At 47.5% G+C, this 25490-nt stretch overlaps 8 protein-coding genes across 8 annotated transcripts; 4 read left to right on the top strand and 4 right to left on the bottom strand.

Moving 5' to 3' along the window:
- Positions 1-1076: 1076 nt before the first annotated feature.
- N7469_010558 (H(+)-transporting V0 sector ATPase subunit a) lies at positions 1077-3905 on the top strand (the record flags this gene model as incomplete). The annotated part of the gene is made up of 5 exons (XM_056649463.1): positions 1077-1202; positions 1285-1363; positions 1438-1673; positions 1727-3691; positions 3750-3905. 5 exons carry the CDS (start codon positions 1077-1079, stop codon positions 3903-3905), a joined length of 2562 nt encoding a protein of 853 aa, XP_056496594.1.
- Positions 3906-4491: 586 nt separating this feature from the next.
- fbp1 (fructose 1,6-bisphosphate 1-phosphatase) lies at positions 4492-5553 on the bottom strand (the record flags this gene model as incomplete). Its single annotated transcript, XM_056649462.1, has 1 exon — positions 4492-5553. One exon carries the CDS (start codon positions 5551-5553, stop codon positions 4492-4494), a length of 1062 nt encoding a protein of 353 aa, XP_056496593.1.
- Positions 5554-7202: 1649 nt separating this feature from the next.
- N7469_010556 (uncharacterized protein) lies at positions 7203-7600 on the bottom strand (the record flags this gene model as incomplete). The annotated part of the gene is made up of 3 exons (XM_056649461.1): positions 7203-7233; positions 7305-7395; positions 7489-7600. 3 exons carry the CDS (start codon positions 7598-7600, stop codon positions 7203-7205), a joined length of 234 nt encoding a protein of 77 aa, XP_056496592.1.
- Positions 7601-8993: 1393 nt separating this feature from the next.
- On the top strand, positions 8994-10673 carry N7469_010555 (uncharacterized protein; the record flags this gene model as incomplete). The annotated part of the gene is made up of 5 exons (XM_056649460.1): positions 8994-9307; positions 9378-9417; positions 9477-9801; positions 9860-10487; positions 10538-10673. 5 exons carry the CDS (start codon positions 8994-8996, stop codon positions 10671-10673), a joined length of 1443 nt encoding a protein of 480 aa, XP_056496591.1.
- A 3076-nt stretch (positions 10674-13749) lies between these two features.
- N7469_010554 (uncharacterized protein) lies at positions 13750-17691 on the top strand (the record flags this gene model as incomplete). Its single annotated transcript, XM_056649459.1, has 2 exons — positions 13750-14125; positions 14189-17691. 2 exons carry the CDS (start codon positions 13750-13752, stop codon positions 17689-17691), a joined length of 3879 nt encoding a protein of 1292 aa, XP_056496590.1.
- Positions 17692-18423: 732 nt separating this feature from the next.
- N7469_010553 (AHA1 family protein) lies at positions 18424-19878 on the top strand (the record flags this gene model as incomplete). Its single annotated transcript, XM_056649458.1, has 4 exons — positions 18424-18737; positions 18793-18875; positions 18989-19647; positions 19740-19878. Exons 1-4 carry the CDS (start codon positions 18515-18517, stop codon positions 19876-19878), a joined length of 1104 nt encoding a protein of 367 aa, XP_056496589.1. The 5' UTR covers positions 18424-18514.
- Positions 19879-20586: 708 nt separating this feature from the next.
- N7469_010552 (undecaprenyl diphosphate synthase family protein) lies at positions 20587-21936 on the bottom strand (the record flags this gene model as incomplete). Its single annotated transcript, XM_056649457.1, has 2 exons — positions 20587-21576; positions 21712-21936. 2 exons carry the CDS (start codon positions 21934-21936, stop codon positions 20587-20589), a joined length of 1215 nt encoding a protein of 404 aa, XP_056496588.1.
- A 656-nt stretch (positions 21937-22592) lies between these two features.
- N7469_010551 (putative glycerol-3-phosphate acyltransferase Sct1) lies at positions 22593-25040 on the bottom strand (the record flags this gene model as incomplete). The annotated part of the gene is made up of 4 exons (XM_056649456.1): positions 22593-23774; positions 23835-24103; positions 24167-24761; positions 24867-25040. 4 exons carry the CDS (start codon positions 25038-25040, stop codon positions 22593-22595), a joined length of 2220 nt encoding a protein of 739 aa, XP_056496587.1.
- Between the last annotated feature and the right edge of the window lie 450 nt (positions 25041-25490).

The following is a 25490-nucleotide window of genomic DNA, read 5'->3' as shown; positions in this document are numbered from 1 at the left end:
TGAAATGCTCGTTGGCAAAGGCGGCCAAAAAGAATGATCTTGAGGGTATTCGAACGAGCACCTCATAAACTTCAACCTCATCTCCTACCTCAACGAATGATCTGTAAGGAATAAAAAAAACTGGTAGCTTCTCTTTGATTGAGCGTGTCATCCTTAGTGCAGGGGCCATGCTAATCTTCTCTGTATATTTTCATTTGACCAAATGTCCCGAAGGACATGAAGCATCCCCATTACTTGAATTATATTGGGTGTTTATGGCAGAATATTACCGCCCAGACAATATGGCTTTCGTGATTAGTCGTTGCACAATGGCCGCGTCAAAGCGAGTGCCATAACTGCCTGAGACAATAAAGAATGAATGGTTGGAAGAGAAACAAGAGTAAAGTAATGGAAAAACCGTCCACAATTCAAATTCCAGGAGAGCTTGGGATATACCGATTAAACCCCAGTCAATCCAGAGGAGAAGGAGAGAGGAAAAGTTACTGAGGGGTTCAAGTGGGAGGGGAAAGGGTTCTCCGCCATTTGCCCTAATGGGGGCCCGTTTTGGGAACGCTAGTATTCTAGAGGCCTTTGAAGAGGCACGGTCGATGCACTCAGAGCAGCTTTGGTATGGACACTTAAAAAACGATGACAAAAGCACCCTATGGTTTGTCACACTATGATGTACTATATACATACTGTCATGTTCTAGCGGAGGCCATAAAATATATCGTTCAGAATATCGGAGCAGAGACCAACTTGAGGTCCCGAGCATTCTTATCATCCAAGGAAGACGCACTGTAATGTGCCAAATCTTTACCCCAAAGGAATGCAATTAAAGTCTTCTTTAACCTTCTCTATCAAATTCGCGGATACATGCCTACTGTATGGCGTACAGTACTGATGCAGGGTCGAATGACGACGCAAGTGGATTACACTGCACGTGACATCACGTGCACAGCGGCCAGCTCAGCCAGGAGTAGCTTCAGATCTCCGGCCAACGTCTTCATCTGCGTCCCTCTTTTATACCCTCAGATCTTGATCCCGGTGTTCATATCTGGAGGAACGCTACGGCTGAAATCAGCCACCCGTCCATCATGGCTCCGCCGGATACCTATTTCCGCTCGTCGGACATGAGCCTGACCCAGCTCTACATCGCCAATGAGATCGGTCGTGAGGTCGTCAGCTCACTTGGTGAGATCGGCCAGGTTCAGTTCAGAGATGTGAGTATTTCCGGAACAAATCCCGATACATCTGATGATGTGGGTACGACTTGAAATGCTGACGCCTGCGGTGTTTTTCTAGCTTAACCCTGATACCAATGCCTTCCAACGGACCTTTACAAAGGAAATACGGCGCTTAGATAACGTGGAACGACAGCTCCGTATGTTCATTCTTTTCTGAGACTACTGATGGTACGGCGTGGACGACTTGCTAATGCTATTGTCTCCTCACTAGGCTACTTCCACGCCCAAATGGAGAAAGCTGGCATCTCCATGCGATCCTCGAACGACTTCTCGGATACACTGGCCGCGCCCCTAGCCTCGGAGATTGATGAGTTGGCCGAACGCAGTGAAAGTCTCGAACAGCGAATTGCTTCCTTGAATGATAGCTACGAGACCTTGAAGAAGCGTGAGGTCGAGCTTGCCGAGTGGCGCTGGGTGTTGAGAGAAGCTGGTGGCTTCTTTGACCGGGTTAGTAACTATTCTGGCGAAATATAAATGCACAGGGGACTGACTGTGACTAGGCTCATACACACACGGAAGATATTCGCCAATCCTTCGATAACGACGAGGCCCCGCTACTGCGCGATGTTGAACAGCATGGACCTGCAGGTGCAAACGGGGATACTCAAGGCCAGCAGAGCTTTTCTGAACTCAACATTGGCTTTGTCTCCGGTGTTATCCCCCGTGACCGAATCGGTTCCTTCGAGCGTATTCTGTGGCGAACCTTGCGTGGCAACCTGTACATGAATCAGTCTGAGATCGCCGATCCCATTATCGACCCTACAAACAACGAAGAAATCCACAAAAATGTGTTCGTGATCTTCGCTCACGGCAAGAACATCCTCGCCAAGATTCGCAAAATTTCGGAGTCGTTGGGTGCTTCTCTGTATAGTGTGGACGAGAACAGCGAACTCAGACGGGACCAGATTCATGAGGTCAACACTCGTCTGGGCGACGTGACCAACGTGCTGCGAAACACCAAAAACACTCTGGATGCGGAACTCTCTCAGATTGCTCGCTCTCTCGCGGCTTGGATGATTATTGTCAAAAAGGAAAAAGCTGTTTACGACACCTTGAACAAGTTCTCATACGACCAAGCCCGCAAGACTCTGATTGCTGAAGCATGGTGCCCAACAAACTCCCTTGCCTTGATTAAGTCGACCCTTCAAGATGTCAACGATCGTGCTGGACTCTCTGTCCCAACTATTGTCAACCAAATCCAGACAAACAAGACCCCACCGACTTATGTGCGAACAAATAAATTCACAGAGGCGTTCCAGACCATTGTCAACTCCTATGGTATCTCGAAGTATTCAGAGGTCAACCCTGGAATTTACACTGTCGTAACCTTCCCCTTCATGTTTGCCGTCATGTTCGGCGATTCCGGCCACGGCCTTTTGATGACCCTAACTGCAACCGCGCTGATCTTCTTTGAGAAGAAGCTAATCCGTACTAAGCTGGATGAGATCTCATCTATGTTCTTCTATGGACGTTACATTATGCTTCTTATGGGTCTCTTCTCTATTTACACCGGTTTCATCTACAACGATATCTTTTCCCGTCCTTTTACTTTCCTTCCCAGTCAGTGGCAATGGCCTGAAGATATCACCGCAGGTCAGTCCGTCGAGGCCTCCCTCAAAGGGAACTATCGTTTCCCCATTGGTCTGGACTGGAACTGGCACGGCGCGGAAAATGCTTTGCTCTTCTCGAACAGTATGAAGATGAAGATGAGTGTTTTACTTGGATGGTGTCATATGACTTTCGCCCTATGCTTCCAGTACATCAATGCGCGCCACTTCAAGTCCAAGGTCGATCTTTGGGGCAACTTTGTCCCCAGCATGCTATTTTTCCAGTCTATCTTCGGTTACCTCGCCCTCACTATTGTGTATAAGTGGACCGTCAACTGGCAGGAAAGTGGAGATGCACCCCCAAGCCTTCTGAACATGCTGATTTTCATGTTCTTGAGCCCCGGTAATGTGACCGAACATCTATACTCTGGACAGGCTACGGTGCAGACCATTCTTCTTCTCATCGCTCTTGTCCAGGTTCCTATCATGCTGCTCCTTAAGCCCTTCTGGCTTCGCTACGAGCATAACAAGGCCCGCGCCCTTGGCTACCGCGGACTTGGCGAGCAATCCCACTTCAGTGCTCTTGACGAAGATGGTGATGCGAATGGCGGAACTCGTGATAGTCTAGCCAGTGATGGCGAGGGTGTTGCCATGCTTGCACAGGACGTTGACGAGGAGCACGAAGAATTCGAATTCGGCGATGTCATGATCCATCAGGTCATCCATACCATTGAGTTCTGTTTGAACTGTATCTCCCACACTGCTTCATACTTGCGTCTTTGGGCCTTGTCTTTAGCTCATCAGCAGCTTTCTATCGTTCTCTGGAACATGACCCTGGGTGGTTCTTTCGAGTCCGAGAGCCCGGTTATGCGTGTTATCATGATTGTCGTGACTTTCTATATGTGGTTTGTTCTTTCGGTAAGACTTGCCCCTCTCCAATTCGTAAATCGTCTTGATACTAATACCATCTTGCCAGGTTATCGTTTTGTGTGTCATGGAAGGAACCAGTGCCATGCTTCACGCTCTTCGTCTGCATTGGGTCGAAGCGATGAGCAAACATTTCATGGGCGAAGGTGTACCATTCCTGCCATTCAGCTTCAAGACCCTTCTGGAGGAGGACCCGGTCGATTAATCTTGACTTGGTCTTGTCTTCATGGTTATTTTTTCTTCTTCCAAGCATCTTTTGCTCTAGCATCCCTGCGGAATTTCTCTCATTCTCCGGGTTTCATTGTGTTCATGTATTGTAAGGGTTTAGAATATATACTTCTACAAAATTTCGGGTTCCTTTCCAATGTTGTAATAGAAATACTATTTGGTAGTATATTGATTGACTCGGCAGGATAGACTGAAATAGGTAACTACTTCCAAATTTGCAAGCAGTTCCGCAAAGCCCAGATCCAAAGATGCCAAAGCGTATGATCATCTTCTATACCAAGACAGCTAGCTACGTTTTGATTTTTCCTTTGATATTTTCGGAATTGTTTTTCTATTGATGTACTGTATCCGATAACTGATACATCCAAGAACGCTGAAACTAACGGCGACTAGAACTAGGCGTCAAAGCTCGTAAACAAGGACACGAATCCCACCTGACTCAACACTCCGGAAAAAAAAGGCGTAGATATATGGAACAAAAAAGGCGAGTCAAGAACGAAGAGATGAGGTTGGGCCGAGTGGGTTAAACGTATGTCCCAAGATAGGCGCAGTCATGAAAACATTTATTTTTTCTGGTACTTGTTGTACATGTCGATGACTTTTTGGACCTCGTCACGCGAACCCAAGAAGACACCACTCTTGTCGTGAATGTGCTCGGGAACAACCTCCATCAAACGCTCCATGCGCGAGTTGACCGCGAGACCGCCAGCGTTCTCGAAAAGCATGGCCATAGGCGCGCACTCGTACAGAATACGAAGCTTACCCTTGGGACTCTTGGAGTCGGCAGGGTAAGCGAAGATACCACCGTAAAGAAGGGTTCGGTAAGCATCAGCAACCATGCTACCAATGTAACGGGCGCTGTAAGGCTTGCCGTCACCCTCGGGGTACTTCAGGCTGTCGAAGTATTTGTTGCACCACTCGTCCCAGTACTTGGAGTTACCCTCGTTAACAGAGTAGATGGAGCGGGAGGCAGGAAGCTTCATGTTGGGGTGGGTCAGGATAAACTCGCCCAGCGAGTTCTCCAGGGTGAAACCATTGACACCGCCGCCGCGCATGGTGATGACCAATTGGGCGGAGGCACCGTACATGGTGAATCCAGAGGCAACCAGGCTGGTACCGGGGTGAAGCAGGTGCTCGGGGCCAACGGACTTGCCGGCACCAAGGACCTCATCGGGCAATTGGAAGATACCGAAGATAGTACCGACGGAGACACCAGCGTCCAAGTTGGAAGAACCGTCGATAGGGTCGCAGACCACGGCGTAACGGGCATCGGGGTGCTCGTCGAACTTGATCACCTCCTCCTCTTCCTCGGAAACGACGATGCGGCACTTGCCAGAGCCCCGCATGGCGGAAATAAAGATATCATTGCCAATTACATCAAGCTTTTTTTGGTCATCACCAGTAGTGTTGGAGGAACCTGCCAGACCAGTCAAGTTGATCAGGGAAGCGCGTCGGATATAGTAGGCGATGGATTTGAAGGAGAATTGCAGGGCGTGGCACAACAAGGTGAAGTCACCCGAGGCCTCGGGGTACTTGCTCTGTTCTTCAGTGAAGAAACGGGAGAGAGTCACAATATCGGTGTTGATATTCTCTTGACCAACGGGAGAAGTATTGTTTGCAGCCATGATTGCGAGTTTCGCGGTAGTGGGAAGCTAGAGGAGGATATAGAGGGATAAGTTGCAGAATTGGACAGGAGGAACAGCAGCAATTGAAATAGCAGCAATTCCCTGGACCGGATTCAATTCAAGAAACAGGGTCAAGTGGCAATCTCATGAACAAGGCAGATCTGGTGGGGAAGAAGAACGTCAGGGAGGGGAGGTAAACCGGACTAAGTACTCACTGCGGCGGGGCGGGGTGGGAAGTGACTTCACCAACCGAACTCCCGCGGGTTTTCGTCATATTCCCCGCGTGACTCGCCGCTCCGGTTTTCTCCTTCCAAGTGGGCCGAGAATGTCCGTTGTAGTGTATGTAATGTAGCTTATCTATAATATGTAGATCATTCTCTACATTCTAGTCTAAATACTAGTACATCTGAGGTTATTTACGATATACTTTATGAATTCAATTGATCCTGTGCGTGATGAGAGGCTCTGAATGAACCACAATAGCATATCATAACATGGGATCCCGAGAGTTGCTTAGGCAGGTTGCCCGAGCCTAGACCCGATCGTCAAGCCGAAGGCCGTCGGGAAAAGCACCCGGAATAATGTACCTCCACCGTGTATCATGTGCCCCTCGAGTTTTTTTTGACCTCCTTTATATGTACTCCTAATTCCATATTATCCACCGGAAAGGGTCTTGTGAACAATGTCTTTTTAATTCGATTCTTTCCTGCGGATCTTTGCAAGTCCGTAACCAGAATCGGCGACCGGTCTATATGTTAAACCCCTGATCGACATCTCCGGCTGTAGTTCTATAAGAACTATCGACCAGGATGGAGCACGTTTTACTAGGAGTGTCATGAGTGCTATTCATACGTAGAGCCATTTTTAATACATATTTTTAAAAATAGAACCACTATTTACTATGTATATTATGACCAAACTGCGTTAATTTCAACATGATCATCTTGAATAATCCATTCATTGCAACAATGTTTAATTAGAATTCATTGTTAATTTTCGCTGGAAGATATGCCTAGCTACGACTGGAAACTTCAATTGCTTGATATTATTGATTTTGGGGCTTTGAACGCCACCGATCATTTTACATTTTCACTGCCCCGAAAGACTCAATTGAGACTATCTGTACTTCCTAGGTGGGAAGACCAGCCCTTCATTAGCGAGATTCTCTCGATAGTTGCATTAATCACGTTTATCCATCTATCTATATCGATCAGAGAATCCAGCAATGGAGAGCTATAAAGTGCCCGTCAAGGTTCTCTGTCGCTACGATCATAATGAAGCCTGCTGTACCACTACAGTAGGTATCCAAAAGTATACCCCGTCAATTCGGCCCTGCTAAGCTCAAAATGGCCCCAGTTCTATCTAAAGTGGTTTTACTAAAATTTTTGACACAGGAATTGATCTCAAGAAAGACAAAATATAATAATGGGCTAAATAATAATATCACAGCTGACTCCAAGGCATAAGTGTTATGCATTGGAATCTGGGATGTTCTGGTCTCTTCATATGGTTTAAGATAAAATGCTGTCCTATAGCTCTGCACAGTGTAATATCCTTCTCTGGAACTTCCAGTTAAGTTGATTGAATCAACTTAACATCGAAATATCATTGTATTGCAGGCCAAAATTATTCCCGATATTGTTGAGCCCCTAATTACTGATCTTTGGGTCGAGTTTCTGGCTACATTGTGATTCCTATTAGTTATTCCGGGGAATGAATTAATGGGTGTAATTCTTCAAACAGGAACATACCCAGTAGCCTTCTCATAAGCCTCCCGACCTTGGTCAGTCATCTTCTCCGTAATGCGGTCGATGGGGTGCCCCAGCCCTCGAGCGGCGACACCTATATACAGCTTCCGTTAGTAAATGAATGCCAAATTGCTAAGAGACCTATTGTGGTATATCTCATCGCGGCATATCTAAACGCGATGTTAACAGTGAAAAGACGTGCCGCGATCAACGAGATCAGGGTTATCGTTCTGCTGCCCAGAGGTCTTGTCTTTATCGTCATCCTTTGCCGTATGAATAACCTGCTTGAGAAAATCCATAACGATGATTTATTGAAGAAACAGAATATTCTTGAAAGTAAATATTAGTGGATTTTCGCTAAAGATTGAAAGCCAAATATTACGGGCAAGCGGGTAATATAAATAGCTATTCGAATGGCCAACCCTGATCTGACCCTGCATCATTGCTCCAGTAGATGATAATGATATCATTCTACATACTTAACAAGCCCGAGTACCGAAAATGTTCCTCTAACACACTCTTTCTTTGCACCCATCGTACCAATGCACCATGCAAAATCAAAATCAAAACCTTGATCGGGGTCTATTTCGTGCAGTAGTAACTCAAGTTCCAACTTGCAAAAAACTTTTTGATCGGATTCAAATTCGGGAAATAAAATGGCAGATATACCAATCTTACCCCCGTATCCGTGCATATCTGCGAGATCCGTTCTGAATGATGGAATGACGCATTATCCATAAGTACAACAGATTTAGGTTCAGGCCGTCCTCCACAATATTGAAGAAGCTGAGCTAAAAAGTCTTGGGAAACGGCGCCGTCCGTCGCAACGCGAAATACACGGAATAGAAGATCACCGTATACCTGCATAAGGACCACAGCAAGTTGTGACTAGCTAGTCCTTCTATCTAGACTGCGGCACGTACCAACCGCAAAAACTGCGGTTAACCGAAAACTTAACCAAAACCAGTCGGTTTGGGTCTTCTATTCAAGACCTCACAAATTTGCAGTTAGATCTTGGTCTTCATATCAATACCTCAATAATGTGCGGTTGGGTTTTTGTTAGCAGTTCAAAACCGCAAACCGAATCGATTCGGTTTTGGATAGTATCTCAAGACCAAATCCAAAACCGTACCACAGTCTAATGCCACGTATAACTAACTACTTAGGTATAACCTCATCCTCATCAGAGCACTTCAGGGCTGGAGTTTAACAGCATCGTACTACTATACCTTCCTTGCATTTTAGTGTGAATGTCCTTTTGTCTTTATCACTGGCCAGTAGGCAGCACGCAATGACCATTCCAGAAATTCAGCAACAGTGGGAAAAAAGAGATCATTTCGTCGTTCACCACCAGTAAACAATATGTGGCTGGACTGGAATGAAGGGGGCTCTAGTAAGCCCAGAAATTAATTCTTCATTTCATCAAGTTCTCCCCTGTCCAAGTGTCAGCGCTTCAAAGTTATACTGTACTAGTAATCTCTCCACGAATCAACGACGTGCTCGGCAAAGCTTGTCAATATTTGGCGATAGCGTCGCAATTCGCGAGGCCCGCGCCATTCAAGAGGTGCGCTATCCTCCCGATCGATGGCGTGCTCCGGCTAAACAGCCACGATCAAAACTGGCGTCTGCCGGGAAAATCAAAATTGACAGGATACAATCACACATTGCAAAGAGGATAGATGAATTGCAATCATGGATCCCATTCAAGAGAAAACACCACGACTAGTAGAAGCCAATGTCGAGTTGCAGTCGAAGGATGCCCCTATGCAGATTCCCGGGCAGGTACCGGTGCGCCAGAAATGGTATCAGTGGTTTGCACCAACTGATACGCCTGCTGAGCGCCGTTTGATCTTGAAGCTGGATGGATTGATCATAGTGTTTGTGTTTTTGGCGTATTGGGCGAAAGTGCTCGATTCGTCAGCTACAAGCACTGCATATGTTAGTGGGATGAAAGAGGACCTAGGGTTATATGGGAACCAGTTGAACTATCTGAATACTGTCTACATGTATGATGCCTCTCGCTAACTACCCTTTTCATGTATTTCCCCCCCAGAAACTAATGCCTGTCTCTCCCAGGGTTGGATTTATTACCATGCAAATACCCTTGACACTCGTGGTTCGTCGACATAGAAAACAAAAAGAACAAAAGACGAAACCAACTCTAACCCTTGACAGATGACTCGCTGCCCCGTAAATTATTTCCTTCCAGCAGCCGATCTACTTTGGGGCGTTTTCACTCTTGCTCAGTACAAGGCCAGCAATGTGACCCAGCTCTATGCTCTGCGCTTTTTCGTGGGAGCGCTGGGCGGCTTCTTCTTCCCTGCAGTGCAATGGTATTTGGGAAGCTGGTATAAGCGCTCAGAATTGTCTCGCAGAGGAGCCATATTCTTCATTGCTAGCCAAGTCGGTAGTATGAGCTCTGGATACATCCAAGCGGGTGCCTATGCTCGTCTAGATGGTCGGTATGGAATCGAAGGTTGGAGATGGCTCTATATAATCTGTAAGCTTGGCTTTCACATACCGTAATTACCTCAACAGAGACACTAATTTAAAGCTAGGTTTTGCATGCACAATTCCTATCGCATTCATGGGTCTTTGCTTGCTACCCAGTACTCCTGATAAGTGTCGCTCTCGATTTTTAACCGAAGATGAAATCCGACTTGCTCAGGAGCGTATGGCATCAGAGAATCGTGAAGCAAGACAGCCATTTACCCTACCCAGAGTCATTCAAATCCTGAAAGGATGGCGACTATGGGTACTCGTTGCATTTGCATTCTTCTTCTCGCAGGCTGACGGGGTTTATTCCAACAGTGGTCTCTCTTTGTGGCTCAAGGCCGAAGGGTATTCTGTTGGAAGTATCAACACAATCAACACCGTATCTCCCGCGGTCACTATTGTCGCATCTGTCATTTGTGCTGTGCTTTCCGACGTATATAACGCCAAAGCGAGTCTCATTGCAACCACTGCGGTGCTTAACATCTTTGCTTGTGCTGTCCTCGCTATCTGGAACGTACCCGTGGGACTGAAATTTTTCGCATTCTTCCTTTCTGGAACAGCTGATGGCATTGCGGCTATCATATATGCTTGGGCGAACGAAATCTGTGCCCATAGTGCAGAGGAACGTGCGGTAGTAATCAGTGCCATGAACACAATTGGAAATACCTTTGGCGCTTGGCTCCCTCTCTTGTAAGTGAATCAAGATCCTACTATTGAAACTACTAATGACCCTATTATAGTGTCTGGAAAACAGTAGATGCCCCCCGATACCTCATTGGGTACAGTTGGACCATTGCTCTTGATGTGTGCATGTTGCTCATGCTTGTTGTCCTCCAGCATTTCTGGACTCGGGAGCAGAAAATATCACGATCTTGAAGATGTTACCTATTGTGCTAGTCATACACCAAATTTTTGGATTTTATTGATTGAGAATCCTTTTTTTCAAGAATAAAAAAGCGTGTAGTTGTGGTGGGAGTATCTTAATGCCGTATATTTATGGTATCAGAAGCATGACATAAGCAACGATGGCTTCTGCCTGAGGTGTCAACTAAAAACAGGCTAGGGCCGGCCCAAGGTTTCTCCGAGTGGAGCTCATTGAAAAAGCTCGAAATTGCAGTTGAACTTTTTCCCTTTCCCCCAACCGAGAGCGAGTCTTCCTTCGGCATTCAATGTTTTTGCCATTGGACTTCCAGCTCGAGTGTTTTGTTTCTCGACATGTCTTGATGCAATACTACTTTCTTTGTCACTAACAGACACCGTCTGACAGTATCGAGCGAAAATGGTAAGTGGTGGTCCTTTTTTTGTTTTCACGTTGCACACATCCCACAATGGTACTCTACATGATGATACCAATAACCAATTCAAACTAGAGTCTTTGACCCACAAAGGGAATGAAACTTCTGTTATTTGCACGTCAGTCTGAAAGATCAGCCTCTACTACCTGCATTGATTTTTTGTCACTTCTGGTTGTGGACCGAGACCGAAAGCTAATCAGCTTCATATAGGATTAACTTTAGACACATTCTCAATTTCTCAATACTACCAGCTGAAGGATTTCACAATGGTAAGTGATGATTGTTCTTTTTTGCCTCCCAACACTCAACCCTCACATGATGAACGCTTTTTTAAATATACGCTGGAAATTACCGTCCAAGGTCTTCGGATCATTGACGATAACCAATGGCTTTACTGATCCCAATCACATCTCTGCACTCGTATTCTGGACGATCATTTCAGAATTTTCGCTGACCGCTTTGAAGATAGTGTACGATGCCTTGCTTGGCCCTTGGAATGGTAAGCCCTCGGCTCATCCGACTCCATACACCAAACACCCCACAATCCTGTCACGAAGATGAAGCGGCACTGGGCTCCGACGGTCGTTATAACGTCCGGTCATGACGGATACGCCCTTTTGCGGCAGGCCTAGAAAACCTCGCCCACTGAGACATCTCTCTCGATTCTCATTGACTCACACAACCTATTCGTGACGAGTCGCTAATCGTCTGAAGCAGTTGCTAGCTCGCCTTGACATTGCACCCACTCGTAGAACTTCTTAACAGGTATGCGTTTTTTGGATTTTTTTTTTTCTTCTGCAGTCTTTGCCCATCCTTTATGATGATCCCTTTAGATGACGAGTCTTATTCGAGTTATCGATGCAGACAACATCCTTTTAATACCATTCATGCTTCTCTGACATTCAATTTTCCTCATTCATAAAACTTTGCCATTTCTATAACAGCCACTAATATACATCTGGCACAGTGACATCCATGGGCTGCAAGCTTTTACCCTCGACTTCTCCCTGAGTGTAGGTGTATGTCACTCCTCACCCTATCTACCTCCAATCCTTCATGATGAATCGACATTACCAAAAAAGACAAGCATATGTCCAAGTCAGCTTGCTGGCGAAGACGAGAACTGTCATGTCTGATCGATCGCAATCATCTCGCCTATATATCTGATATCCAACCGGTCATCGATGCTGATGGATGTTGAATAGGGTGGATGAAAATCATAGACGCTAATTTGACAGTCTCTCTATGCCCATTGGTAACTAAATGTGAGTGTCGGGTTCTTTCATTTTATTTGTTCCTTGCCTTTTTGCTTTCACCCTTAATATGATGATTTACTACAATTTATCACGACGGTCAACATAAGGAATTTTAAATTGATGACCACCGCCTGTGACAGGGCATATTATCTGACACCCCTCTTTGTTTTACACATCATTGCTTGTCGGTCGCTACGTGTTGGATTTGACACTAATTTCGACCAGTGAACAGAGTTAACCACTGTCTTTTATATAGCCTCGGTCCACAGCCCGGCCGAGATGTACCTGATAAATTCCCAAGTCGTGGGGTTGCATTAATGCGCGATAGCTTTAAATCTCTTGGATTCAAATATAAATGAATATCTATTTTGAAAATTTCTAAATCCTTCATGCCTGTTTCTGATAAGTGCCCGGACCTATAGAAAGTCTCACTATTGTGGGGTTCTAATGTGCTTTGATCTGTCCCGGGTGAGACGACCATCTGATGTGACTGACATCGATGTCGGTAATTAATACCAGTAGGTTGTTGATCTGCTCTTATCAATTTCAAATTTACCTGAAAGATCTATGTATTCCTGTCAAGGTTGGAGATTTGTGTTCACCTCAAATTGAGACAAATTGACTTGAACTCGTGCGAGGACTTTCACTTAGGGTTTCTCACGATTCCAGAAGGATGAAGTCTATCATCTCGCCCCAGTCAAGATCCGCATTTCATTTGCCTGTCAAAGAAGGACCCTGCCAGGTCTTTTCCCTTTGTGAGCTGATCAACTGTCTGAACCTCCCGTGCTGAAAGCTGGTTTGTCCAAGACTTGCCCCGTGTCTGCGGGGGCTGCAGTGTTGAGCCTCTCAGCGACGACTATAAGCGCCGGGCTCGGGTCCGCGTGTGATGAGAATCTCCAAGCTGCAGCAACCCGCAGATGGTCCTCCACTCTGTGATTATTCAATATTATCCCCCTCGAAGAGAATCTCCAAATATTTTCTATGTTCCATTTTTAGCTACTGACCCCCTCTCTCGGTGGAGTGCGCGCCGTGCTCTTGGGTCTGCAGTAATTGGCCCTATGGGCTAGGGTTGATTCCCTTTGAATCCCAGCTCTTCGCTACAATCGCGGCGACTTTCTAGTAAAACTTGCATCTTTCTCTGGTAACAGAGAGTTTTCTTCTGTCTTGATTTAACGGTTTATGGTTTGTGAATTCCATTTCTTGGTCCGACGTGAAGAAACCATGGCCTCGATTCGCACCGTCTTCAGATAGACACGCTCTTATGATGAATAGGTGTGCTTGGCTTCCTTGGCTGTCATTGCATTCATTTTCCTGTCCATCTCGCGAGACATTTGCAATATAACTGATGATCGTTGTTTGTTCAGTTGGGTGACTCCTAACTATGCGGTAAACGAACAACTCATGAATCCTCAGTATGCTGGCTGGTCGTCCTCGACGACTAGCAATCAACCATCGCCAAATCGTCGAGAATTTGCGGTTCAGCCGCCTCTATTGACCACGGCTTTGGGTAGCTCGCAGTTTCATCCTGTCAACACACCTTTGTCGACGACGTCGTTGTCGAGTCCATTTACTCAAGCCCATTCTCCCTACGTCGCCTCCCCCGCGAACGGAAGATCAGCATCATCTTCTTCCTCAATGGCATCCAGGCATACTGCAAGCTACAGTGTCCCCTACAACCCACAAGACTGGGGTCCTATGAGTGGTGCTCCTGCTCAGGCGCCCTATCAACAGTCTCATAGTGCACCTCGAGTTGCGCCACAGCAGAGGGGATATGCAGGTCAGTCTTTCTTTGAATACATTCGAATCCAAAGTCAATTTCTATTGCTAAACATTCGTATAGAAGAGTCTCTTTCGCCCCCTCCACCACCATACTCCCCTCCGAACAACCCAAATCGAGTATCTCCAGATGGATATGGATCGTTCAACCCTAATATTGCCGTGACTTCTGCCCCGACACCTTCCCAGAATTTTGCTACGGAAAATGAATTCGATGCTCCTATCAACTACCAACGGCGTTCCACGCAGCGGCCTCGTCCAGTCTCGATGGTATATGGTAATGAGACAGGACCGTCAAGACAATCACTACCTCCACCTCCACCGCCACCACAGGGCAATCCAGGATCGAGGTCTGTCTCTCAAAGTCGTGTCGATGCATATCAGGGTATAGCATACAACTCCGCTGGCCTGCAGCATAGACCTCAAGTATCATCATCTAATTACGAGCAACCTTTAGCATCGCCTTCTCTGGGAGCTAATTTTCATGGGTCATCTTATGGACAGCTTGAAGCACCGGAAAGGCCGCCTGCGTCCAGACGCGCTGCATCCGCTGGGGCAGTTGTCAGCAGCTCGGGTTCCTCTCGGTCTATCAGTCAAACGAGACATCACACTCCGCCAAATAACGGTTGGGGACCGGGGATGCCGCTTCCGCCACCACCCCCTGGCCCACCTCCTTCACAATCAGTGAGCGGATCTTCCGAGTCATCATCTGCGAGAACAATTCCTGGGCCAAGCAGAACTCGCGCCCGGCAACCGAGCTTCGGCACTGGTCTTGGTAGTATCCCACCCACGCCGGCTGATTGGGTGGACGAGGAGTATATGAACAGTCGCCCGACTCAAGAGTCAGAGCCTCTCTCGATCGATACAACTAAGGCCCAGAGGCTTCCAGACGCGAGCAATGGCTCCAATTCAAATGATCCTTCGCAACAATCTCAAAGAACACCTGGCAGTGGAGGAAGTGGTCTCTTCCGCAGTTCAGCAATCCGAGACCCCAGTGCCAAGGGAATCCGAGAAAGAAGAATTGAACGCCGCAACCAGCAAAACCAGAATGTTGAAGATGCCAGGAGTGCCGTATCGAATAGTGCCAACCCTTGGGCAGATTCATTGGAGAACATCAAACCATCGAATCTGGTCTTTTCAGAGCAAGAACCAGCGCCAACACGCCAGCCTGCATCCGCAAGAGCCACGCCCCAGAGTAGTCGCAGCATGGGCTCAGACGGACGTACAGGGTCAAGATCTCGAGCATCATCTGGTGGCCTTTTCTCTGATCAGTCCTCATATACGGCACCCAAGTGGGATTCAAGCCCCGCTGGGCCATCAGCTGCATTTGCACAAACACCACCATTTTCACCGAAAGGGGAATCCTCCCCATCTTTTAAAAGAGAGACATCCCAAGCGATGCCCCCGAAAGCACTGCCGACTCCGCCGTTGAGCTCTGCGAATGATCCCAAGCCTCGTCCCCGGACCTTGTCTAGAGGGTCGGAAGATCGACCTATCTCTCACATATTACACATTCCCAATGATGCCATACCCGGTGTGAAACCTCTATCCCCACGCAGATTTCCAGTACCTCAAGCCGTGCAGCAGCAATCCCTGGAGTCGATAATGAAACAAGACACAAACTTTGCACAAGATGCCACGCAAAGGCATAAGGAATTCATCGAGCGAGAAGCCGCCGCAGTGGATGAAACTGAAGCCCTGAAGATATTCACCGATTTCATGATCAGTGAGTCACAGATACGCCGTACGCGGTACGCTAGTGTCTGGGACTCGAATCCAAATATAGTAGAGGATGTCTCTAGTAAGCTATTCGTGGAGCGAGCGCCCCCGACACAGAACACGAAGCCAGTGAGGCCAGCGCCGACTCTCGAGATACCTCACAATCGAACAAGTCGACCTGATTCTGCATGGTGGAACAACTATCAGCCTTGTCTTTCACCTATTGCCAGTCTCAGTATGAGTAATGATGAACAGAGCTCTCGAGGGCGTGCGCCAAGTCGCTGGTGGGAATCGAAAACAGGATCTAGCAGCGACGAAGCTGGAAGAAGAATACAAAGATCTAAACGAGAATCCAAGTATATGGGGCTACCGCGGGATGGCACGCAATGGGACGCTGAAAAGACACCTTCGAAGTTCGATGATGAAGGTGCGCATTATACCGGCGAGTATGCAGCTTATGGGCCCGACGAATACCCACCAGAGAAGGTTGGCTTGCACGAGGAAGGCTCTTCCTATGCAAACGGTAATGGAAACCCATACACGCAATTCCAAGAAAGTCAGAGGCTGGATATTTCGCGGTTTATTACTCTGCCACCACCGTACCCGCGCCACTATCCCGCAGTGAACAATAGCCATCCGGACCTTGTATCCTATCGGACAGTTGTTCGTTCAATTACCGATCTCTCGGAAATCAAATCCACCAGGCAGCGATACCAAGAAGACATGGAATTGATGTCGAAGGAACAACAGGGCCAGTCAAAGGAAGGTCGTCGTCAATTTAAAGCTAATATTCAGAGCCAAATCCAAGAAGGCAGTCTCACTTTTGCAGAAGCCGCAGAGGCCGAAGCAGCCATGCTAGTCGATGAGCATAGGCTTGAAAGAGGGCTAGCCAAACGCCAACTTGATGCATACCAGGATGTCGTCCTGAAGCCGATGCATCAGATCCTTACGGACCGAATCGACAAAGCGACAGCCTGCATTGACGAGCTGAGCAGCAAGTTGTTCGATGATGCCCAAAATGAAGCTCCAGATCAGACGCAGGAAGAAGGAGATGAGAAGCCAGAACTATTGGAGAAACTCACGCAATTGAAATGGCTATTTGAGGCTCGGGAACAGCTTCATCGCGAGGCTTTCGACCTCGTAAGTGGCCGTGATGAGAAATACAAGGCACTTGCTTTGTTGCCATATCAGCAAAGCAAAAACAATGAAAAGCTTTGGGAAACGGAAGATTTCTTCTCCAAGGACAGTTTGAATCGACGTGTGCAGTACGAGACCTCGGCACTTACCCGCCTCGAGTCATTCCTGAATGTCATCGAACAAAATGTTGTTCGTGGAGTAGAAATTCAGCTTTCTGCATTCTGGGATATTGCTCCCTCCCTTTTGGCTATGGTGCAGCAGGTTCCCGAGGATCTCCACGGCTTCGAAGTCCAAATTCCTTCCAATGAGTATGAGGAATACCCGAGCTACCACGCTCACCCGTTACAGTACTTATATACATTGCTGTCTCATGCCGAAAAGTCGAGCTATCAGTACATTGAATCACAGACAAACCTTCTCTGTTTATTGCATGAGGTACGATCGGCTGTAATGCGAGCTAACAGAAACCTTGCCGAAGCAGAATTGATATGGCAAGGTGAACCTGAAGAAAGCGTGCGCCGGAACATGCAGCAAACCCGCGCGAACGAGGAACTCACCCTCACATCTGACCTGAAGGAAAAGGTTGCCACTGTTGAGAGTCAATGGACCGAAGCTCTTGGTAGCCAGATTCAAGAACTACGAGAAAGAGTTCATGAGCAGTTAGTCGCTGAAGATGGCTGGGAAGATCTCGAGCGATTGGAACAAGAGTAGAGAAATGGAGGCTTTTTTAATTTGGAGTTTGATTGTAGTATTTTCTTTTGGTTTGGTGAGCTTCTTTGTGACTTTATGATATACCCATTCGTTCGCTGCAAACCGGGCTTTATAGTGATCATGTTTGAGTTCGTCTTTCCATAATTATAATTGTTAAACTCGGGATATACACTGCCTTAGTAGTTAAACAAAGACTATGGATGACCTAACTAGGTCTCCACATGGTCACGTGAGTTCTTCTAGAGTCTTCCGTCTTTCTCGTCCTCAAATATCGTTTCCTTCTCCTCCCACTCTCCTTTTCCCTCAACACACAATCGAGGGCCTTCGGTTTATTTGAGGACATTGATTCCAATTGTAAGTTTGTCTTGTTTTATGAAACGCCTTCCATTGGCCCTTTATACCTCTTCCTTGTTGGTATTCACCCACCTGGGTGCAAGACCTTTCAACCTGCCCAAAATGATGAGACACCAGCTGGCACCAGTCAGAGGCCGGATGAATTCATTCATTCGCACTGCTGATAAGCTTTCCGTCCGGAATAATACGCTCCGTGACCTGAAATTTTGTGGCTTTGCTTCATGCAATTTCTTCGTCTACTTCGTCCCGCCATACAAGCTTTGCAAGAATCATTTTGCTAACTTGAAATCAAACAGAACCTATTATCGGTTGAGGGAAAAGACGGGAAAAAAAAGAAACAAGACAAATCATACTTGAACGTTTCTCATATTTGAGAATAAGGAGAGATTCGTCGGAGCAAGAATTCTTTCGGCCCTCCCGAATCACAATCATCCCTTTCAGAGATTTCATTCCATAGTCAACATTCATCATGGTTCTTCACAACCCCAACAACTGGCACTGGGTCAACAAGGATGCCGCTCCTTGGGCCCGAAACTGGCTCCAGGAGAACCTCAGCGCCATCAGCGCCGAGGATGGTGGCGCGTCCGCCAAAGTAGAGAAGGTGACCTCCATGGATGGCGACGTAGACGTCAGCCAGCGCAAGGGCAAGGTCATCACCTTGTACGATGTCAAGCTGTCGCTAGAGTATTCAGGTTTGTAGATCAATTTCCACCCTCGAGGGAACTGGCAGCTGAGACTGTTCAATAGGTAAGACCAAAGACGAGGAGGATGTCACCGGCTCCATCAGCATTCCTGAGGTAGCCCACGACACCGAGGAAGATGAGTACGTCGTACGTTCCCTATAGAAAACCCCCCTTTACGGAAAGCTGCCGGCGCGCTATGGCCAAAGCTATTGCGGTACACCTGAAAACTAACGCGCTGGCTTTTTCTTTGTGATGTTCAGTTTGAGATTGAGAACCACGGGGACGCCGCGTCCAAGCAGCCCGTAAAGGATCTCGTTCGGTCGAAGATCCTGCCTCAGCTTCGCAAGACCCTGGCCCAACTCACCAATGCCCTTGTTACCGAGCACGCCAAGGACCTGCAACACGCTCCCGGCGTGAATCCTTCTGCCGGCTTCACCAAGGCCACCGTCCACCCCCAAACATCCAAGAAGGAGGCTGCTCCCGCCGCTACTACTACCACCTCGACCACCGGCAAGGTCGCCATTAACACAACTACTGTGACCGCTTCAGACGAGATGCGTACAACCGCCGAAGAGCTTTACAATACCTTTACCGATCCCCAGCGTATCGCCGCTTTCACCCGTGGCCCTCCCCGCCAGTTCGAGGGTGCCAAGGTTGGCGGCAAGTTCGCTATCTTCGACGGCAACGTTGTCGGCGAGTTCGTCAAGCTTGATGCTCCTAAGCAGATTGTTCAGAAATGGCGCCTTGCTCAGTGGCCTGCGGACCACTTCAGTACCCTCGAGATCAACCTCGACCAGAACGACGTCGACGGTGTGACCCAGCTGCGCGTGTCCTGGTCCGGTGTTCCCGTTGGCCAAGAGGATGTCACCAAGCAGAATTGGGAGTTGTACTACGTGCGAAGCATTAAGCAGACCTTCGGGTATGTACTTCCATCATGATCTTCCTGCCCTCGTTCCCTCCCATGATTTTGTACCTGGCATTTGACCAATGTTGGGTTATTCGCTCTTATAGATTCAAGACCCCTACTTCATCACCATCATCATCTTCTGCGCTCGTCAAGAATTCGTTACTAACTCTCACTCTTTTCCTTGTTGGTTTAGCTTTGGCACTATTCTCTGATCGCCTTCGTGATCTCCTACCCACTGCATGATGTGAATATGATCATTTCGCATCAACGTCTTTTTTTCTCTCTCGCAAAGCAAAAGCAAGAAATACACATCAGTCCTTGGGCGAAGGTAAAGATTTCAATTGGCCCGTACCCGTCCTGGCCCTCGATATTTCGATACATGGCCCTCATTTTGGCTTCCCTCAGGGTTGAGGGCTAGGCCTGTGCTATGCGATTGCTGAATCACCTGCTTTGACACTGGGAATTTTGTCTTGTTTCTCTTCTTAGAATATGTGTTCGCTTTTTATTTTGACCCGGTTTGTTTGCACTGGTGTTGATTCAGATCGGGTATGCAATGATGATACGATAGAGGAAAGTGATTTTCATGATAATGAATTCAAAGAAGATTTTGACGAACTGCGCTACAATTTAAAGAAATGTGAAAGATATCTCTGGCCTGAATATGTCAACAATACTTATGAATCTAAGCGTGCTATTAAGAGTAAATGATTCCATTGAAACTGATATGTATTTCGATTAGGATATGCATAGACATGTGGAATGCGTTTATAGTTGTACTAGAATAGGATGTATAGACATGACAGGCAATGGCTGCTAATGCTTGGTATAGAATAACTGGATGCTCAGTCGGGATAACCGAACGCCATGAACACCGCATATGCTGATAAAAAGAAAAGAAGGAAAAAAAAAAACAGGGTAGTCAGAAAGGAATGAAAGGAATGTAAGAACGCTTTAGATGCCTTTAACCTTGCCTTGACGCAAGACCCGAGCATCCATGTCCTCCTCACTGGACTCGGGACTATCTCCAGCAAAGTTGCCCTCAGCCTCTGGATTTTGACGAGATTTGGAGATACGACGCTGCCAACCAAGCATGACGGGCAGGAAATTCCACAGATCGAATTCGGGCCACATCACATCGAGGAAGACGATCTCCGTGTTCTCGTGACATTGCCAGAGCATGAAGTCGCTCAAACGCTCCACGCCCGAAGTGCGAATTAACATGTCTAGAGGCGGAGTACCCTTCGTCAACATATGATCCGAAAGAGTTTGGCGAGTGATAGTTTCAGGAGAGATAAACGCTGGATTTTCGGGGTCGGGGGAGTTTCCTTGGGTTGTGCCTTTTTGAGGATGGCCATCGCCTTGACCTAAATGGAGCGTGGTGGAGGAAGAGAACGAGGAGCCGGACTCATATACCCGGTTAGTATGGTCGTTGCGTAATATAGGGTCATCTCCCTGTGTAGAAGAAGTCCCAGATACAGAATCAGAGTCACTGTTCGTATCATGAGACTTTGTCCCCAAGTTTTGCGCCCGAATGTTATGCGTAATATGCGATTCAGAAAAGGGTGTGCGGCCAACTCCGTTTGTTGATTTAAGAGGCGTACTGTAGTCATCCACGGTTTCCCGAATAGCGGAGGTAATTTCGTCGCGTGAAGTGTAAGGGAAGCAGATGTTCAACACACGGTCGCCATTGCGGCTGGTCAAATCAACTGCCTTATTCACAGCTGCCAGGACATCAGGCTTCAACAGATCCAACCGGCCAAGAACGCGCACTTTGGCTCCGTATCGATCTAACAAGTCTCCATGCTGAGCCATTTGCGAAAGTTTCACCTTGGCCATGTCCATCAGCGCATCGACCTCGAACTTGGACCGTTTGAAATTCTCAATGCTGAACGCGTATATCGTGACGACCTTGACACCACTCTTATAACAGACTTCCAGGATCTAAAAGGGGAGACTCGCGTTAGCTTTGCTATATTTCAACAAGCTCGGTTCTGATTTTATGTTTCCGTCTCCTCCCCTGGATGTAATGTAATCTCCGAGCTTTCTTTCACGAGCCTTAGGCGAGAGAAAACCTACCCGAGCCAATGCTTCAAATCCCAGGTTATGACCCTCCACAGTTTCAATGCCATGTGATCTGGCGAATCGTCGATTACCATCCATAACGAATGCGACATGTTGCGGGATGGGACCTTGTCGAAGCGCACCGACCAAGAGCTCCTTGAGGTTGGTTATGGCGAATTCAATGGGCGGGGAGGCCAGGAACCATTTGCGGAGACGGGACAGGTGCATTGAACCCGCCATGATGCGAAAGGCCAAGGGCGAAGAGGAGGCGAGGGGATTCGCTTGAACGGTTGGTTATCAAAAAGAAAAGAAAAGAAAAGAGAATACGAGGGGAAGACGAGAGCGGAGCGGATGGCAACGGGCGACGTGGTCAAAATTGGACTAAGCCAGGTTGATGCGAGTGGGGGGGGGGCGAGAATTAAAGAGTCAATCGAGATGAGATTGTAGAGGAGTAGTAAGGGAAGTTGTGATAATATTTATAAAGTATTCAGTTTTGTTAGTTGAATAGAAATAGAAATAGAAACAGCGGAGAAAAGAGAGAATGAAGAAGGGAAGAGGCAATGCCAGGCTGCACCATTCCATCCTCGGCGAAAGTCACGACGTGGCGAGGTCCGCGGCTCTCTAAATATCAACTTCAATTTTTTCACATTTATTGCCAAGAGATCTTGAAACTTTTATTTCATTTGATTTAATAAAGTTATTTGGAAGATAAATGAAGTCAAACAGAAAGTACAGCAACTGGGATATCTCGCAGAAGGGTTATATAAACGCAGCAGACTAGTTCAAATGGGTTATATACTTCCCGCCATGAAAAGTCCAGCATGGAAAGAGTAAAAGAGAACAACAAGAAATGAAATGAACAAAAAATTCAAATCACCACTGATCACTGAAACAAATCATACGTCCTTTCGCAATTCGTCGCCACTAGATGGCGTTCCTGTCCCTGAACTGGCCATGTCCCAGCTTCCATCCTCACTACGCCGGCGCCGACGTTCTCCGCGCTCTCTCATGGCATCTCGAATGCGCGAACTGACATCGTCCATCGGATCTTTAGGAGTCATAGGGCTCAGCGGTTTCAAGCCATGTCGCGAGCCAGGTCGAGGTCCAGCAGAGCTACTACGGCTCCGGTTGCGACTAGGAGGTCTCGTGGAGAAGAATCCAATATTGGCCAGATTGTGGAATGACTCGTTGCGTGGGAGGGGTTCTTGAGATGAGAATTCTTCGCTCCGGTCGGCTGTTTGAATACGTCCAAGGCCCGGCTCTTCAAGACCAAGAGCTTCCCCATGAGTTGGTTCTCGGAATGGACCCGAAACGATTCGCGCAGCGTCAAAGTCTGGGAATAGCTCAGGGCCCATGGTGTTGATAGCTTCAGTAACTTGCTGAGCAAGTGCTGCGCGGGTTTGTCGGAGCTTCACCAAGGGGTTAGATGGTGATGGATTGAGACACAAGACCAACGGTCGAAGAGATTTGACAATGTCCATTCCCACCTCACCAATGCGAAGGGCAGCGAAAGTGATGGTAGGGAACAAGAAAACGCCAATTAATACCACTAGCCAAAGGGGTACCCAATCCGGCATATAGCCTTGAATACGATTTCGGTAGGTCCAGTACGTGAACGTGGCTGTGTACGCTGTGTAGACGGCCGGGGCGAAAGCGAGAGCAATGAGGAGTTTCCATGTAGCCATCACATCGCGACCTTGCAGCTTGACACTAGAAGCTGCCAAGGCCTCCTTGGACTTAATGATCGATAGATATTTGGTAGCAATGAAAACCGGGGTGAATAGCATTAGGCCAGGAAGAGTTCCAATCGTGAGGAGAACAAGCTTGCCCAGGCGATAGACGAGTGTGGCGATGACTTGAACGATAGAAAATTTGGCATAGTTGACTTGATGGTCTCGAATACCCAGAATCCGAAGTTGTTTGTTATAATTCACAATGGCTTTCTTAAGACTCACGATGCGTGGATCATCTTTGAAATGAGCATATCCAGTCACGAGACGACGGTTTAGCTCTACCACCATAGGAAGAGGAAGCTTCTTGCCCTTGGTGTTGTATAAACGACGGGCAGCTTGAATGACCTATGATTCATTAGACATGATACAACGAGGGCGACGCTAAGTGAAAGGCTTAAGGCTTACCATTAGTGTCTCGTAATCAGGGCTAGTGACAGTGACGGCTACAAGACTCTGGTAGATGATATCCAGGAGAGCTCCTACGGACTCGCGGCGCTCGCCTTCTCTGAACTGACCCACCAATTCTTTGGGTACCTCGATCGGATTGCCGAATTCGATTACAGCACGAGAGCGAAACTTATGGGCGTGGAAGTAGTTCATTCCACAAGGGACAATTTTCAGTCCACAATCCGGGTTATCCGCCAGAGTGCCGAGAGCCATGAGAGCCACGCCAGCTAAATCGACATGTTAGGAGCCAGTCTCTTAGCAAAAGGAGTTGAGATACAGTTGAATCTTACCCTTCAAAGGAAGAAGAGATGGACGGTCATGGCTACCACCCTCAGGGAAGATACCGACACAACCGCCAGCGTTCAGTCTAGCAAAGACCGCCTTGTATACTGCGGTTTGATCGACATGCGGCGCGACCTTGAATTTCGTTCCTTTGAACTCGGGGTTCTTATCTGCTGCATCTCCAGTGAAGTTTCCTTCACTGTCAATGTCCTTCCGGCCAGTCAACTGAGATAACGCATCTCGGTGCGCAAAAGGTTTCTTGAGAATCAATTCCTCCGGTCCATTGATTTCCGCGATAGCTGCACTGTGTGAAGTTCCATTGATAGTGGGCAAAGCAATTGTTCCTTCTTTCTCAAATGGAGCGCTGTCGAAATTGGTGCCCACACCCCGCAAAACCGTTGGCTGATTGATCGGATCGGGGAGGTAAATGGTTCCGGTTCCAGGTTTCAGATTATCCATTGCTCGTGCGACGGGCAGCGTTCCAATACCGCGCGCAAGAAGACCGATAAATTTGCGGCGGAACGATTTTTCTGCGATTAGCCATGAGATCCGGCGATGGGCTTCGCTACGAATAACGCGCATGAGGACGAGTGAATCGACGAACTGCAGGAATGGAATGGAGACAGTCAGCTTTCCATATTCAGGGAACGAAATCGCAAGGCAGTACCCCCCCTCTCACCCCCAGACAGAGGGTATGTAAGATCTTACCTGGTTCGCATGAGGGGCGGCGACAATAATGATGGGACCGCGTCGGGGGATCTTCCATGATCCACGAGGATGCACTTCGCGGAAGAAGAGGTCGATGAGCACGGAGAAGCTCCACAGGACTAGGTCGTACAGCCACCCGATGAGAGGAGGAATGTACACCTGTTGCTTCCCCATGATGTCGTGCCTCAGAAGGGCGATTTAAAAAAGGGTTGAAACGCGATCAGTTGGGGGAATTCAGCGCTGGGTGTTGTAAAGTTCACATGAAGCGTTGTGGTTGATCAAATTAGTTCGCGAAGCTTGGACCCGCTTGAGTTTTTGACGTCAGAAAAGATTAATTTTCCCCTCTTTTTTCTCTTAAATCTGTGCCATGCGAATGGAAATACTTGTTCTTTTTCATTCAGATACAGAAGTCTGTAGCTGTGGTACTTACGAGCAAAGAAGTTGGAGAGGAAAAAAAGAGAGAGAGAAAAAAGCGACATTCGTGGGGGTCGACGGTTGCGCAAATCCGGAAAGTTTGGGAAGCTTAGCGCGCTTTTTTACTGCGGACTCTTCTAGAAGAGAATCAATTTACATAGTAGCGTATACATATACATAGTATACTAGTTATGTATATAGTAGTATGGA

Source organism: Penicillium citrinum, assembly GCF_028827155.1.
Source record: "Penicillium citrinum strain IBT 23319 chromosome Unknown utg000009l:1.0-4274883.0:1.0-4276374.0, whole genome shotgun sequence".
Lineage (NCBI taxonomy): Eukaryota > Fungi > Ascomycota > Eurotiomycetes > Eurotiales > Aspergillaceae > Penicillium > Penicillium citrinum.
The sequence above is the reverse complement of the archived record's forward strand: the minus strand, read 5'-3'. Positions and strand labels throughout refer to the sequence as shown.